The following is an 18,013-nucleotide window of genomic DNA, read 5'->3' on the forward strand; positions in this document are numbered from 1 at the left end:
ATTTCTGGGCTGATAAAATAAATAGGATGGTCCAGTTTTCAGAAGGTACAGGAGGCTTTGTTTACTTTGTGGAACACCCTGAGAGGTATGCTTTTCTTAATATGGAAACACCATGCTTTATAGATATAAATGTTCTTCAGAGAGTTTTCATTTGGACGCTTCGTAAGCAGTGGTCATTTTAAAAATATAGATGTATCTGTGATTTGGGGTTTGTTTTTTTTTAATCTGAGATTGTCAACTTATTTTAGCATTATAGCAATGGAAGAGGACCTGAAACCAAGCCACGGGCCAGTTCTTTACTTATCTGCAGTCTAGGCAGTCTAGGCTTTCCTTCAGAGTTCTGCATTCAGTAATTCCTAGTGGTTCTGCTTCCATACTCTCTTGGACATTTGGTATTCTGTCTATATGTTTATAGAAATTACTTGGAGCCATTGCAGTGGCAGAGGGCTCTTGTAAGGATTAGGGTCCGTAATAGATATACTGGGCAGAATGAAATGCGTAGGTGTTGATTATAACTTTGTTGAAAATTCTCTGGCAAGAATCTACATCTTGTGCTAGTGATGAAATATAAGTCTTAAGAGTCACCAGAAATGATCCAAGAATAGTTAAACATTGTTGCTTTCTATTTCCTTGGGAGAGTTCAAACTATTTATCCAGAACTGAGAGTTTCTTTACAACAGCCAACTCCTAAACCATCTGTTTGATGGGATTTAATAGTCTTTATTAAATAAAACTTTAATAGAATAAGGAATAGCATTTGCTGTTCTCTAGTCTTGCAGAACTCTGCTCTCTAACTCACTGCAGATGAGAGAGTTTTGTCTGGTTTCAGGTTAAAAGAGCATTAGGTTAAGTTTTCTGTCCACAGGCATCTCTAAGGAAAAAAAAAAAGGCAATAGCTTCGTGCCTAAACTGGTATGTTTTTCCTTTAAGTTTTTGCAAGGCTGCTTTAGCCCATAGCTTTTAGTAATTACAGAAAACACTGCTATTTTATTCAACCTGTTGGTTGAGGGGAGATTGTATTTTTCATAATCTGCCATATAGTTTGCCTTTCCCTGTGGTGCAGGTGAGGCAGAATAATGGCCAAGAATGCTAAAGGTTTTTTGTGCCCCCTAGTGGCTGCTCCTCCTCTTCTTCCTCTTCCTCCGCTTCCTCTTTGTCCTCCTTCTTCCATGTTCAGTTGTTCCTAACCCTGAAACAAACCCAGGTCCCCTACCTGTTCTTCTTTGGTGAGTGCTAGCATTATGTGACCAAATCACAGAAGGCAAATTCATAGTGGAATTTAAAAAAAACAAAACAAAACAAAAAACCAAAACTTTTTTTTCCCTGTCCTTGTAAGCCTGGTTCCCAAGAGCAATAACCTTATTCTGGAGTGAGACTTGAAAAGCTGGCTAGCTGAAAAGCAGGAGAAGCTCTTGAAAGGACATCTGAGAGGAAGGAAGCACGAAGGAGAATTTAACTTTCCTTGGTCCCTGTCTAGAAGCCCTAGGACAGAGGTTCCCAAGCAGTAAGCCATGGAGGGAGGACTTCCAAGCAGTTAGAGATGGTCTGGAAATACTGTTCTGTCTGTAGTGAAAGTTGACTCTAAGCTCTTCCAGCAAAAAAAGACAGGGGTACAGTTTTCTACTTTATGAAGGTGACCTCCTTCTTCCCTGCCCCCACTAGTCCCACTGCAAACTATTAATCCTTTTCTTCCATATGTAGTGCATAATGTATTTTACATCACTTTCTGCTTGTTAGTTTTCTTCTTACTCCAAGGACAGTATTAGAGCTGAAAATGTGATTATTCCACTAGACTCCAGTGAACACCTCTCTTATTCAAATAAAATACTCTGACTAGTAGCCTTATTTTTCTTATCAGGAAGGTTTGAAGGGTATATTGGCCAGGACTCAAGTAATTGTGATCTTTTTTTCAGGGTGGTTTCTGTGCAGACATTTTTTCCATGTGATACCCAGTAATTTCTCTACCACCTGAGAATATGAAGACCTTTCTTTTTGTCTGCTCAGTCATAACTGTGTTTATCAAGATGGTCTGTTCTGGCATTAATCTTTAATTACCATTTTGGTATGAATTCAGACAGCCAGTTTGAATTCAAGGACTCTGCTGTGATGAAGTGAAAAATTACTTTCTCTGAAGAGTTTTTTTGCAGCTTCATCTTGATGGTTGTAGTATGGGAATTGTGCAAGTCATGTCCAAGAACTGGCACCTTGTATGTGGGTTTTGAACTTCTGTTCCTCATTAGAAGTGCTAAGACAGCTATCATGGAGGATTGATTGTTCTTTAGTTTGGAATGGAAGTGTTGCTACTGGTCTTAATGGATGTAGGAGGTTGCTACAGTGATAAATAAAAGCCTCTTTGTAAATCAATGTATGCTGAAATTTTCAAGCAGGCCTTTAATGTAATGTAACTGAATTCACTGGTTCCTGTGTAGCGATTGTCGTGGCAGCTTATATCTGCCAGAGATCTGTCCCTAAACACCATAATGCTCATTGGCGTTGGGCAGAGCAGGTCTTGGGAACTCATGAATAAATGGACAATAAATCAGCTGAAGTTTACCTACTATTATTTCAAGGTCCTATTCCAAGAGGTACTGAAGACTTACTGCATATCTTTTCTTTTCCTGAGGTATGAGTCAGAAGCTTTTCATTAAGGCAGATTCTTTAACTTGCCAACCCCTGTAAAACTGAGTTTTAGAAATTACTAAATGCCAGTAAAGACATGTTTGCTTGTTCTTTTTCTTCCTACCGTTTGGGTTTTTTTGGTTTTGTTTGGTTGGATTTTTTTGAAAGACATGCTGAAATTGTTATCTACTGTTCTTTTACTTCTACTGTGCCCAAACGCGCACATATATATATTTTTTAATCTGGATAAAATGGCATGTGTGTAGTTCAGTATGTATATGAATGTGGTCATACTGGATCATTTAGCCCAGTCATTTGGTGAGTTCCTTGTCTGTACTGGATGCCTGAGAAAGAATATAAGGACAGGGAAGGCAGGTAGGTGATGATTTTGCTTCAAAATATTCTCTTAGTCCCCAGCAACTTGTGACTAAGACTTCTAGAGTTTGAGGTGTACCTTGTATTTAATAATCTTTTGTTGATTTTTCTGTTAGGAGTTTATCTAGTTGTTCTTGAATTCATGTAGTATTTCAGAGGTTGCAATGCCCTGCTGCAAAGTGCTCCACAGTTTAACTGCATACTGTAGGAAGAAATATTTGTTTTGAACCTAGCAGCAACCGATTTTTATTTGGAGCTCCTTAGTTCTTGTACTAGAAGAGAATACAGTTGTTCTATATTCACTATCGTTCACAACCTGATGTAAAACATAAAGGAGGAGAGAAATAAGAAGAATCTTCTTTCTGGGTTGTTATTATTTTTTGGCTGAAACGTTTTTGGCCCAAACAATAAAAAAATGTAGTTGGTAAATTGTATCTTGTCTAAAACTTTATGGATTTGGAACAGTAAAAAGTATGCAGTGCTGTATGGTCCTATACAGACTTTTAAAACTCAGCTTTCTGGGTGTTTAACTGGGAGCAAGAAGAGGAAATTAAGAGGAAAGGATGTAAAATTTCACATCATAGAAATTCAGTATTGCAATTACTTTAATAGTGGTGTAATTATAACTGAAATTCATATAAATTACTTGAGTTCTGATTTTTTTTTTTTTTTAACGTGACTTATGCTAGGTTTTCTATTTGTGTATTGTGGGGTTGGGCTGGAATTTGGGCAAGATTAACCAGAGAGAAAAAACCCAGCTAGAGTAAATGTAATGAATACTCCTGTCTACTCCATCTGTGTGTTTAATTGCTTCACATTAGGATCACTTAACATTTTTTAATTTGCTATTCTTTGTAGGATGGGATGAATATATGCATGTTTATGCAAAGCACCTTAACCAGACTTATGAGGTAATGTATTTTATTTACCCTTCTTTATGAAGTAATTATAAGGATTGGAATATGTTTTGGCTAACTCTTTAACAAGATGTTTAAAGTTAAATATATAGTTTTAAGTATGTAATTTTGAATCCCAGACCTTGTATTCATATATGTTAATCAGGTAGGTATTTATGGATTTAAATTAGGCCTTGACACTGCAACCATTAGACTTTCCAGAGGTTGGAACAGAAAAAAAACCCAAAACTATAAGCTTATATATGGAGGGCCAGGAGATACCTAGAGTTAAGGAAATCTAGGCCTTCAAAGTTTCTGAAGCTGACTTCTGTAACTCGGTAGAAATCGGTAGCTGTTAAAAAACAAACAGGGCCAGCTTATGCAGCCTACGCCGGTAACATTTATTTAATATATTTATTTAATCTTCCCACTTCATAAGAGGAATGTATTCAGTTGTACCATCTGGTACTTCTGAAAAGCATTTTTTCCTTTCCTTTAGATTTAGCTTCCCTTAAGAAATCACATTTCTATTAAATCCATGTGTGGTAGAGTGTGTCTTTTTTCTGCTCAGAGCTCTTTGAAGATAAATATTCTTTGTTTTCAAATAATCTATATGAGAAAGTGTTATGAGTTAACATTATTCTGTAAAATTGCCCAGGAGATTGGAGACTTAGTAGTAGTAGTAGTAGTAGTACTGTAGGGAATCCTCAGGATTGGAATAGAATTCATTTGTATAAGTTGGTCTCCCTATAATCAAAATTTATGGGACAAAGCGAAGAGGAGGAAGATGTATGAAGATTAAGCCCTCACCTCAGGTGTCTTGACTTAGAGTATGTTGAAGCTGTGGTTCAGGGGGAGCACTGAACTGCTGTCTGGGGACACGTATTGTAGATGGGATCAGTCTGCCTCAGAGGGAGCTGAGGCTGACTGTGATTCTGAAGGATGTGTCTCAAATGGATGAGAGTGTGGATGTAGGGGACTTGGACCCATATCTTCTGGCTCCCCATAGACCATAGGAAAAATGAGGTTACCCTCTTCCAGTGGGTTTGCTTGTGCCGTGTATTGCATGAAGTGTGCTGCAGCTGGTAAGTGAACTTGGGCCATAAGAAATTGTTGGTGCTTCTGTTAAAGTAGAAGTAAAACCAAATGTGTGGTCATGATTGGGAAGCTGACTTCTGAATGTGGTTTCAAAACTGCGCAATGAGTTAAATGTCCCTTCATAGTAAAAGATGAAACAGCTGTATCAGTGTGCAAATTCTGGGACTAACCGGTTGTCTTCATTTCTTAGGGAACTTGGCTTATCCTAAGCCAGTCACTGTTCATTAGTATTCATTTCACAATGGCAGTGGGGAAGGAGGTTGTCCCTACATACTCTTCCTTCCCTCTGTCCTTTGAATTACCTTGAACATGATTAAATACCTTGAGCATGATTAAATACAGCACCATCAAAGGTAATAGATTGTTGCTATCCTCAAAGGATGGTTTTGTCCTCCAAAAAAAAGTTTTATTGATGACCGAGATGGTAGGACTCTGAAGAAGCAGCTGAAGGTAACATGCTGAATCTCATTATTTTTAGATAACCCAGCCATACAGTTCTTCGTGTCCCTTTCTACTGCTTGCTGTAGTGTACTGGCTTAGGGTAGGGTCTTGTGTCTCTGTCCTGTCACTCCTTCTTGAAGGTAGTCTTTTTAGGTATAATCTGTAGTATGTATTTTTCATAACACAGTACATGATCTTCTTTAGTTTGATTCCATTTGATGTATCTGTCTTGCTGTTTCATTTTGGGATTCCATATTAATTAAGGAATAATCATTTTAGCATAAGTGGAATTGGTATTGTGCTACTTACCCACAAAGATGTAATTATTTGAATGAGTTGAAACAGTAATTTTTTCTGATCTCTTACTATAGAGATGGTTTGCTTGAATAATTCTGTAATTTCTAGAAGACTAAAAGCATGAATTTTGGTTACGAAACTCTCTTTTGTAGATTGCCTTTGATCAGTGTTGCACTAGTCCAAGGAAAAGCTCTTGGAGGAGGAGCAGAAGTTACCACGGCATGTGATTTCAGGTAAGATCAACAGTTTAGTAGCTGTCATGTTGGGTCAGTGATTTAATGACTGTACCTATGAAATGTGGGAAGCTTGAGGTACCACTTTTATCAGGAGTCGGATCCCTGAATTCCAAGGCATTAGGAACTGGGCTTTGTCAGCAGACTTCACAGGAAAAAAGTTCGGGTTTCCTGGTGGTACAGAGGAAAGTTTATTTAGTGTCAGGTTATACAGTTTGAATCACTGTGTAGAAGAGCAGTGAGCAGCTTTAGCAACCGACTGTCATAGACCAAGCGGGTCCAACTTCTTACCCCTGAGTGAGAGGTAGGACTGCAAAACTGTATATCCCCTTATGTCTCTTTATGAGGCTGTCGTAAGTAAAAATAAATAAATAAAAGTCTCCATTAGTCTGGTATTTTGTGTTCTGGGTATATTATTTGTAACATAAATTTGTGCTGCACAGTTTTTGAAACAAGAGTTTGAGGTGCAGAAGAAAGCAAATGAGGTTCTGTCCCTGTTTTTTTTCCATGCAGGTGCAGGGATTTGCCAGCATGGAATGCCTAGCGAAAAACAGAGGGCTTTAATTAAAAGAGGCTGAATGCAGAGCAGGAACTGGAAGAAACTAAAATAATAAAATGTCACTTTATTCAAACAGTTGTTAATGTGCAAACAGCCTACAGATGTAACAGGATAAGCGCTGTGTGCAGCCTCTCTGAAAATGAGGAGCTTTTAGTGAAGTTTTTATCTAAGAGAAGGAAATGTGCTCTTTAAGAGGGCCTTAGCACCTGAAGTGGGAAAGGAATTGAACAGAATAAGCTGAAAGTACTTGTATTCAAAAGTAATACTAAGCAAAGTAAACTAGAGTATTACAGTGCTGTTCCAGGTATCAGGAACAGGCTTTGGATAGAGGAGATGGTATCTGCATTGTCTGAGCCACTTGGAAGCAATCTTCCTTTGCTTTGAAACTAGATGCAGCTAGAACTTTTCTTCATACCTACACAGCACGTGGTGAACTGGAACCCCAGCTCTGACTACAGCCTCTGAGTACAGGCTGTGTTATAAATGCCTAGTAAACATGCAGAGAGGCACCGTGTTTGACAGCTGCAGCTTTGACAGGAGAACGTACCTGGGAGACTTAGTGGACCTTTCTGTATCTGTGAGTCCATTGACAGAAAGTGAATCCTGTTATCCCTAAATAGGAGTTTAGGGAATGTGAATGCAATGAAATGGAAATCTTTGGCTTTCTAAAATACGTAGTCTCCACTTTTACTCCAGCTATGTTGTTTGACATACTATGTAATTATAGTCATTGTCAAGCAGCTCTTATTTGCATGAATTGAGCAGCTGCAATTCCTCTGATGTGCTGCCATAATTTTCATAATAACTACAGCTGTTGATCCATCTTCCATTACTTTCTAACACACCCATCCAGTGCAACTAAATAATAGCAATTCAGGAACAGCAAATGGTACTTAATTAATAACAACAAGATAGAGAAACATAGTCTGTGCTGCTATTGCTCCTGAATTTGAGAATTTTGATACTTGCGGACAAAATCTTGGGGTTTTTTGAGGGCTATGAGCAGGTATTAGTGGAACAGGTATTCTGTCCTGAATCACTAGACGCCAAAAGAGGAACCTGGGAGAGGTTTGTTCTCTTCCCTGAATAAACTGTTAGGATTTTTTTTTTTTTTTTTTAAAGAACAGAATGAATGAGTCGTGGCTGCTTTTAATTCTAAACTTTCAAATCCACTTCTGCTTTTTCACAGTTACATGTAAGCTACCAAAGTGCTTGGTATTGGTCTGAAATACTTTCTAATTTTTATCTCTGCCACTTTGTACTACATTAACTATACTGATATTGTTGAAGTGATTCACTTGAACCAAAATGGCTTATATGCCTTCTCTGAAATATGCTCTGGCAGCATGATGCACATCTCTACTGAAGTAGAGGTGTGGACAAATCCAATTTCAAAATAGCTGAGGTATTTATTTATTTAAGGTATTACTGATGTATTCTTCCAGTGGCAGTTCTTGTGGCTAATTGTCTCTCACTGTGTTTTAAGCCAGCTCATTTAAAATTGGATTAGGGAGGGCTTGCATGAACTCTGGCACATTTATTGCTGGCATAAGGGCAGTGATGAAAAATGCATCTTAGGTCACTCCACCTTTCATCTGGAGGAAGAGGTCTTCTCAAAACATCTTCAGTCTTAGCCGCTTTATGGATTGTTGCAGTATGACTCTCTATAATAAGCAACATCCTTATAGAGATCATAAACATGTGATTGGGGGAAAAAAAAAAAAATCATTGTCCAGACAAGTGCAAGGTAATTAAAATCCTTTCAGACTTTTTCTGATATGAAAATTGGGAAGATAAGGCTTCTGACACTGTAATTATTTATCTGAATTATTTCTGTAAAACTGAGTAATGTAAAACTATGCACGTATGAAACTTGTTTGGACAGCTGAGCTTTTTAGTACAGTTTCAAGAAACCTAGACTTTTTTCAGTGTGCCCCAGCTGTTTGAACCTGTGAAGATGGCTTGTGGGTTCTACTGCCAAATGTCAGTGTACGTTGCAGTTCTGTATGACACTGCAGCCATTTCAGTGAAGTGCACAAATGATGTTGGATTCAGTGATGCAATTTTACAAATAATTGAAATGAAGTATCTGTTCTGAGTTACCTGTATGCAGAAACTTGAAGTGTATCGTGTACTTGCACAATGCATGAAGTTAAGGAGAAGTGATTTGGCAGGGTTGGTTAAGGAATTTGGGCAAGAATTGTAGTGGGCTGTTGGGCAATAAGCTAACAATTAGATATGGGGCAGAGACAGTTTGGTAATGAATATATTTGTGCAATTATCATGAACACAGTAATCTCTGAGCAGGGATGAACTGCACAGTTGTATCGCAAAAGGCCAGTTTTATTACTCTTGTCAGTGCTGAGCAGTATCCTACTTTGTAAAAAGCACCACTGCTTTAAAGAGGTATTTGCTTAAAGCAGACTTCTGCCCTGTATCTGTAGGAATGGCAGAATCAAACTTTTAACAAGGGAATAAACTTATGCTGATAATACTGCATTGATATCAAATTGGCCTTGCTGCATTTTAATTGGATGTTTTCTGTATTTTTGTGAAATATGTAGGCATGCTTAGTATTATGTTTTAAGGTATTAGGGATGTTTCATAAAACGCCTAACAAGAGATACAATGGAATGCACTGTTACTGAATAGCTTTTGTTGTGTGTATTCTTGTGATGACGTGTGTTTATTTACTTTTACAAGCATGCATTTAGTGCTTTAAATGTCATTTATACGAAGTGAAAGGAGAAGATAATATAACCACTACATAGATGTAGGCCCGCTATGATGGACTTTTCAGCTGTTGCTCCTTTAAAAAAAGGTGGTGGGGGAGCTGTAAAGACATTAGTATTCTACAGCAAGCTTTTCCAAGAATAGGTTTCAGAACATCAGAGCGCAACACACTAGCTTCTTTGGAAATATTTCGCTGTATGCAAGGATTCTGGCTTTTAGTTTTATCAGGAGGAGCTTTTAGGTACACAAGATGCTGTTGTTTGAAATAAGGGTGCCTCAGTGCATAGTAGCTCTTTTCACTGGGCAGAGCATGGTATGAATGTAATGGGATGGGGTTCACATATTCATGAGTTCTTGCAAAGTCCAGGCTGACAAAGCACTTTTCATTCGATGTGACTCTGTAACATTGCTGCACATCATCAGGAGAAGAATCAGTAGCCAAATCCGAGAGTGGGTTCTCGCAGCTTCAGGTGCTTGCTGTATGGCATAGATCACTTTTTTTAACTATATAAAATTTTCCTCTAATATATATATCATAGAATCATGGAATCATAGAATGCTTTGGGTTGGAAGGGACCTTGACCCCCTGCAGTAAACAGGGATTGAACCTGTGAACTTATATATGTGCGTGTATCTGTGTATATATATGTAAAACCTCCTTCAAATCAGTTGGCAATTTTAGAATCCCATTGCGGCCATGCATCACTTCACATTTTTAGAGCCCTGGGAGGTTTGTTAGTACAATTTTCTGACAATTTAGAGAGTTGGATTATGGTTTTAGAAGTTTCACATTGCCTGCCTTTAAGAAGGCAGTTCTTATTTTTGACCTGGCACATGTGACATCTGGTTAAGTAATTGCAGCACTGCTAGAAATGGACTTGAGAGCTTGTATTTTTGGGCTTTGTCCTGGTTTCGGCTGGGATAGAGTTAATTTTCTTCCTAGTAGCAGGCATAGTGCTGTGTTTTGGATTTAGTAGGAGAAAAATGTTGATAACATGCTGATGTTTTTAGTTGTTGCTGAGTACTGCTTATGCTAGTCAAGGACTTTTTCAGCTTCCCATGCTCTGCCAGGCGCACAAGAAACTGGGAGGGGGCACAGCCAGAATAGTTGATCCAAACTGACCCAAGGGCTATTCCATACCATATGACGTCATGCTCAGTATATAAACTGGGGGGGGTTGGCCGGGGAGCAGCGATCGCTGCTCGGGAGCTGTCTGGGTATCGGTCGGCGGGTGGTGAGCAATTGCATTGTGCATCACTTGCTTCGTGTATCATTATTATTATTATCATTATTATACTGTTACTATTAGCATTACTATTTTACTTTATTTCAATTATTAAACTGTTCTTATCTCAGCCCAGGAGTGTTTCTCACTCTTACTCCTCCAATTCTCTCCCCCATCCCATCGGGGTAGGGGGAGTGAGCGAGCGGCTGCGTGGTGCTTAGTTGCTGGCTGGGGCTAAACCACGACAGGCTTGTATTTATGAACTGGTATTGTTTTTTTCCTTATTACCAGTTTTCATTTGGGTTTGAATTTCGTGTGTTTACAATCTTCCAGGCAGAGGATTTTTCACATAGTCTACAGTTCAAATCTACCACTGTTGGATTTTACTGGAAATGTAAATAACAGCAACAAAGCATGAATTTGAGTTGAAGTTCTCTTTCTGGGGTTGTCTCTTTGTAGAGATTTACTTCATTCCAAGTTTGTTTTTTTTTTTTCTTTGGGAGGCCAAACCATCCTTATCCTGGCTGAATGAGATTTTTGTTATCAGCACGTCTACATTTTAGACCACTTCTACCATGCAGTCTTACGTCCTTTCTGTTGAACAATCCTGTATGCAGCTGATTCACTGCTGCACAGTAATAATAAACAGAGATAGTCCAGATAATGGAAAACTTAGATAAAACAGATTTTAAGGAATGCTGAGCTGGACCCATGCTGATTCTTGCTGGGACACTGGGCTGTCAGTACACTGTAGGGAAGCATTTGAGGTTCAAGGAGAATTAGTTTAGGAAGAGTACAAATGAACTGAAATTGTCCATTATGCTTGCATTTGTGAAGTGACTAATCCCCAGTTTAGACAAACTGCCTGCAGGTATTTGAGTTGACACTCCATTGCTGATCTTCACTATATATATATGAAAGAAAAGAAATGTGTGTGTGTGTGTGTATATATATATTAAAAAATCAGATAGCTCCACAAGTTGGTCAATATGAAGTCTGAGAAGCACGGATGTATTCCAGTCAGCTGATTCTGAGGTGGGATTATGCTGAGCTGTGATTTCATGAGAAGGACAGACTACCTGAACAGCTGACCTTGATGTGGGAGAAGGATGTCCCTGCTGCCCATTCCCAGCTCCCTGCTTACCTCTGGTTTGCGAAGTACCAGTGAAGTTGCCTGTGTGAGTCAACTATCTTGTGAAAAAGCAACAGAAAGGCTAGATATTTCCTGTTCGTACAGTGAGTTAAAGTGGTTTGTAAAAGGATCCAGTAATGGCTAGAGCCAATGTAAAGGAGGAACTCAGCCTCTAGGAGAGGATGACAAAGAACAGGAGGGGATGTGAATACAATCATCTCCTTCTGGCTCTAGGGAGCTGTTAGCCTTAGCTTCCCCTGAAGCCAGAGCTTTAAAGTGCCTAACTGCATTGGATCAGCTTCCAAAGAATGTTTTCCAAAGGCCCTGTTACTTATCTCATTTTTCAGTCCTGTCACGTGCTATTGAAGGACTATGAAAAGATGAACTCTTCCTCTCTTTATCACTCTGGGTAGCAATATAGTTAATATTGTAGATATCTGAAGGGTAACCATCCACATCTGAGTTACTGTTCGTTGAAATGACCAAATGTTCCCTAAATGACTCCATTTCCATGAGTTTCTGCAAGTGTAGGCAGGCATTGCTGTGTGGATCTCAACCTACTTTCATTGTAAACATTGCCTTCACAAATGCAACTTCCTAGTTTTCCCCTCTAATCCAAAGCAACCCAGTATCTTAGTGAAGATTTGGAGCCCTGCTGGGTGGACCTCTGTGTTACTGTTCCTTCCAGACTTACCCAAAATTGTGTGAAACAAGACTGCAGACTGTTTGAACCTGTAAACCTTGGTGGCTTCAGCTTCCTACTTATTCCTGGATTCTACAGTTAGTGAGAAATTAATTGCTACTGCTGTAACTCAGCAGTCACAGTAAGAATAAATCAAATTATAAATTCTTACTTTAAATAAATTCCTATTGTGCTTAAACTGTTGAATGTTTAAGAGCTTCTAGTGTATCTGTGGTCTGTTATTAGTTCTTATCCTCCAGTTCTGTGTGCTGATACATTCATATTCATAAACAAAAATCAAATAGGTAGACTGAGGAAAAAACAATTTCAGTTAGTGTGTATTTGTGTGTGTGAAAGAGAGAAAGATTGTAAATAAAAAAGGTACCAGGGGAAATTATACTTTTGGTGATAAGAGAATTGGTCACACTCTTGGGCGTATTTGTGGAGGATCTGTTACAGTTTGCTGAAAATGTGCCTGTTTGTTGTCCAGCTAGTCTGAACATACCATCAGCTGGTGATCTGAGGCTGGCTTTAGTTCCCCATCAATGTAGCTAATGAGCTGTATGAAAAAAGAGAGGTGAAGAAGTTAAGTTAGTTTGTAATGTAGAATTTTAATGTCAAATTCTCCCTTGCATTTAAGCATTTTTTGAGATGTCATTGTGTTCCCCCCCCCCCCCCCAAAAAAAAAAAAAAAAAAAATTATGAGTGCTGAAATCGCATTTTATGTCTGGAAAACTTAAAACTTAGGTCACAGCCACTATCATAATTTAAAAAAAAACCCACAAACCTCAGCATTTTTTGTTTGAGACTATTAACCTGGTATCCTGACAAAATGGCAACATTTCATTATAATTTCATCACCAGTGATTTCAAATAAGTGTATGATCTCTTTTTGTTTTAGTCAGAAATTGTTATGTAGCATGTGCAATTGTAGCATCAGTAGCATTAGGCGTAGACAGAGCTGAATTTCAAAGTGTGTCATTACCCTAGGTCTTGCAAGGGGTTGTTAGTGTGATGTTACAACATACTTTAAATCCTTTAATGCTGTGGGTTGCAGAAATGTGATATATCAAATCCGTCATAAAGTATTAGAGCAACTCGAACCTTGCATCTCTTAGGGCTGATGTCAAGATACGCTGTTCCTTTCCAGTCGGCTGAGTTCAGGCGAGTGAGGTGGTCTTTGCCTTTTTGACATTTTAGATGCCAAGTTCTGAGACAGAGTGTTGGGAAGCTCCCCCTCCCCTTTCTGTATCAGCAGCAGAGATGAGCAAAGAATATAACTGAAATGCTCCTGCTTTAAGAGACTCTTGAATTTGGCCCAGAAGAATCTTGTTCTTTTTTCTTTTGGTCTTGATAAACATATGTGATGGAAATAAAGATATGGAAAACTGAGGTTATAAACACGGCTGTATATGCTGCACGGAAGTGTGCACGTAATTTAAAAAAATGCAGTATTTTCAACTTGAAAACAAGCTCCAGTGTACTTTTTTGATTTCTAGATGAATACCGGCATTCAGATCTGACTAAAAATTTCAATTATCAAACACCTTTACCTCCAAGTGGTCTTTTTTCATTGAAGAATCTGGTGAAATATCACTGGATCTTTTCTAATGGAAATTTTTTGCTTTAGTCTAAAAGGCCTATCTGTTGTTGAAAATGTTTGCTTGAATGAAATTCAAATAGCTGCAGTTCCTTTTTTTGGAAGGAAAGACTCATGTAACATTTTAGATTTCCAGCATGAGTAATTTTTATGTGAGCATTATTTTGGCGTTCACTCACTTGCGTATTGAGACTTTGGCAGCCTGTAAAGAATAGCTAAAACTTGCTTCATGGGTAAGACCGGAGTGCTATGGTCAAGATGAGAACTACTCTGAAAATAGTTGTATGGTAACGGATGATGCAGTGTGCCTGTGACTGGGACCCATTGACACCAGGGTAATATAAATAAAGTCATAGCTGGGAATTAGAAGAGGAGGAGAGTGCCAGTAAGGCATCGGTCATTTGCAGGGGAGGAGAAATGAGGGGCTGTACTCCGTGGATTGCTGTCGTACAACTGCAGGGAGAAAGGAGGATCCAGGCGCTACGTTTTGAATGATGGGACTTCAGTCCCACTTCACGGCTCTGGTGATTCATGGTGTTCTCAGAGGTTTTTACTGCACACTTCAGGGGAATTGCAGCTCCCTGGTGTAACTATCTGTTTTATTCTCTTGATTCTGTGTGCTCTTAAATTGTGGTATGAGCCTTGTGTGCGCTCATAAGCCTTTGTAAAGCCATGCTGCTCCTTCCCCATGTGTGTACAGGGGGTGTCGTCAAACAGATACAAGGCAGCATCCATGGACGGGGGAGTCTTTATTGCTAACTCTATAATTGTAAGAAGTCTGTGGCTCTCCCACTTGGGAAAAGCCTTTTAATTTGCTTTTTCTGCTCTTTTCTGTGTCTCCTCAGCTCACTTGAATGCTCAGGCACGAGACTGGGGACGAGGGAACAGTGTGTGGCTCAGACAGCTTTTATGTTGCATCGCAGCTTGCAAAGGGGCTGCACGATGCGTGCGTGCAGCACAAAGCACCTTGCATGACAGCGGTGGGGGGGCTGCATGAGCCCCCTGGCCAGCCCTCTCCACATCTCTGCAACACCCCAGTACCCGGAGCCCACCATGGGGGGATAGTACCCTGGGCTGTGGGAAACCCCTGTGAGCATCCCACGTGGACCTCAAGAAGTATCAGCCTGGGAAATGGGGCAGATTCACTTTGCGGTTTGGCCAAATAATTTTCTTTCCTGTCAGTTTATTGAAAAATGATGGGGGTGGAGGGGAAGGCTCGTCTTACTTCCTTTAATACTACTTGTGGAGTTTTAATCAGTCGTGCTTTTTTGGGCCCCTATTTCTTGCCCTGTGATCTGTCATCTAATTCAATTTTTCATTCCTGCTACAGAAAGTCTTTTTGTAACTTCCAATATTCAGCTTAATTTATCCCTTTTAGAAGAAATGTAGCTTTTTATAGCATGCTTTTCTCTCTCTGGCTTCTGTGAAGCCACGGGTGAGAAAGTGTCAAGCCTGAAGTAAAAAATTAGATTTAAAACCCGTAATCCAGGTCTGCTGGGTGAGCCTTTATCTGTAGCTGACTTCTGGGAGATTGTGGTCCAGCAAGAGATTGGAAGAGCCATCTGTGTGGATGGCAGCCAGTATGACAGCGAGCATCACCTGCAGGAGACTTTTGGAGGGCCCTAGCTACCTTGTCTTGTTTGAGGCTGCCTTGCTCCCCTTGCAGGGTATTAGCAACAGATTCTTTCCCCGTGTTTCTTTCCTTCCATCATCCCTCTCTCAAATTAACAGTCTTTCTTGACCTTCTTATAGTGTCTCTCCTTTGATCAGGGAAGTGCTTAAGAAATAAACCTCTTTTCACTTCTCTGGTCTTTCTTACACAATCATGTCTGGACCAGTTTTAGTCTGGGTCTTGCTGGATCACACAGTGCTCTGCTGCTTTACCATACTCCTTTTTGCTGCTGGTAGGCCTTTTCTTAATTTTTCTCAGTGCAGGCTTTGTTGATGAGATGCTGGTTTTTGGGGGCATGCAGATTTCTGTATCTGCCTATTATATTTTAACTCCTGTTATCCATGGGATCTTTTTCTAGCAACAGTATTATTTTTGTGCTTCTTCCCTGGAGTAGCTTCCTTTGAAATTGGTAATCTTGCAGCCTCTTTGAGTTGACTCTGTTCCTTTTGGAGGCTCATCTTCCATTGAATGTCCAAATGTTTGGGCAATAAATGGTGGAGTTATCCACACCTTAAGCTCCTGTTTATTCTTGGAGACTGTATTCCTCCTAAAACAGCTCATGTCTATTTAGCAGTTTCTGCTCTGACGTCCCTGTGTTCCTTCTCTGCCTCCAACTCTTCTCTTGTTACTCCATCTTCCCTTTTTTTGATCTGGGACTCCACTTTTCAAAATTTTAGCATCAACCAAATGTGTTGTGTTTTTAGATGAAAATATGACTTGTCATTCTTTCTTCTGCATTTCATTTGACTCTGGGTGATGTGAAAAAGCATGACAGAGTCACGTTATAAATGGTTATGTTAAAGTTTCCTTTGAAGAGTGCCTCTCATAGTTTAAGTCCATCTGCCCCACTCTGGGAAGTAGCCTGGGGTTTCCCAGCCAACGCAGAAGAACATTAACTCTTGCTCAAGAAAATACATCTGTAATTAGGGTCTATTTTCAGATAGGATTTTGTCCCTGGTTCTTAGGGCTCCATAAAATGCATTGGAAAATCTGACTGGAGAGCAGAAAGTAAGGTGGTAAAAGGCAACATGCTAGGGAGACATGAGATATTTTCTCCTAGGCTACTCTATGTAAAACTTGATTCTTAGCTTTTGTTGCGAGAGGGGGGAAAATGGGTGTACTGAGAGTGTTACAAAATAATTCAGTAACTATAAATAAAATTCCATATAATCTGTAAGGCAATTTGAAAAGAGCTGTGAGGAAAGAGCTCTCGTGTTGGTGAGATTTCTTAGGCTGGCATCAAGCCTACTCCTTTGACACCGAGTTTTAGAGTGTGCCTAGAACACTCCGTACTTGGGAGGCTCAGTAGGATTTTTTTTATTTTGGTTCTTGGCTATCATTTTAATTTATTTAAACCTCAAGTAAAGAAGGTGTATTGTTTTATCTTAATCACTGAAAGGATTAGAGAGGGCTGACTTTCTGATGGCTTATTAGAATAGTAGCTGGACCTACTTCTTTCCATTGCATTCCTGTACTAAAGGTTACAGCTTAAAGCTCATAAACAGGAGAGAGCATTAATGTGCACAGGCTTCTCTTACCCTATTGAAATTTGGGATTGCAGAGCTGCTTTGTGCAATTCTATCTAAGATATGCACAAGGGACATAGTTTCCCCAAACTCTCTTAAACCATTTTGTCTTCATTTTTATATTCTTTAATGGTTACCATTTAGACATCTGTCAAGTGAGTATTTGTGACTAAAAGTTTTTCAGAAAGAGCAAAGGTTTAGGGAGTTGTTTTTATGATGCCAGTCTGCACAGACCATCACCAAAAGCATGTAGGACAAGTCATTAGTTTTATCCTTTTTACAGTATTTTCACTTTGGAAGTCTCACTTCGTGTTGCCAGAGCTCTGAAGCAGCAATTGCGGTAATGTCTAATGGTCTTACTCTTTCTCTGCATAGGGAAGAAACATGAGAAGCTCTCCATGAGAGAGAAGATATGGGAGAGGAGCAGGGGGAATTAATACTAGCAAGCTGTGCTGGGAAAGCGCAGAGCAGTCATGGCTGGCCATATTCACTGCATTGTTATAGTTTGAAAATCTGCTAAATATAATTAGCAAGTAGTTATTTATTAAATAAATATAATCGAGGCTTTTTGATCCTTCAAAGCCTATCCAATTAATCGAGTGAGATTGAAAGATAAGTGAATGATGACTAACTCTTCTCAGGATGAATCCACTTGTTAATATTTTCAGAGAATTTGTGGGGGAGAGTGTGATAGAGCTTGTAGTAAGATAGCTGAATTTCAGAAAAATCTTTAGCTGTTTTGTCTAGATAATCCCTTTACAGAGTACCTAAGTAATTATTTGATGGTGTAGTCATAAAGAGACTGACAAGATAGAGCACTAGACAGATTAATTAGTCCCAACTTGCTTTTTGGAGGAAACTGTCTTATTCTTGAGGGTCTAATTCTAACAGCATCTGTCATGAAAAGTAAGGACTGGAAACTGC

At 39.3% G+C, this 18,013-nt stretch overlaps 1 protein-coding gene across 2 annotated transcripts in view; it reads left to right on the top strand.

The window, feature by feature from the left end:
- ECHDC1 (ethylmalonyl-CoA decarboxylase 1) overlaps window positions 1-18,013 on the top strand; it is a 37,115-nt gene that overhangs the window by 11,537 nt on the left and 7,565 nt on the right. For both annotated transcript variants that reach the window (XM_009480684.2, XM_075708056.1), the window contains 2 exons: window positions 3,853-3,905; window positions 5,879-5,959. In XM_009480684.2, coding sequence (XP_009478959.1) covers window positions 3,853-3,905; window positions 5,879-5,959 — 134 coding nt within the window. The remainder of the gene's footprint in view (window positions 1-3,852; window positions 3,906-5,878; window positions 5,960-18,013) is intronic.

Source organism: Pelecanus crispus, chromosome 3 (assembly GCF_030463565.1).
Source record: "Pelecanus crispus isolate bPelCri1 chromosome 3, bPelCri1.pri, whole genome shotgun sequence".
Classification (NCBI taxonomy): Eukaryota; Metazoa; Chordata; class Aves; order Pelecaniformes; family Pelecanidae; genus Pelecanus; species Pelecanus crispus.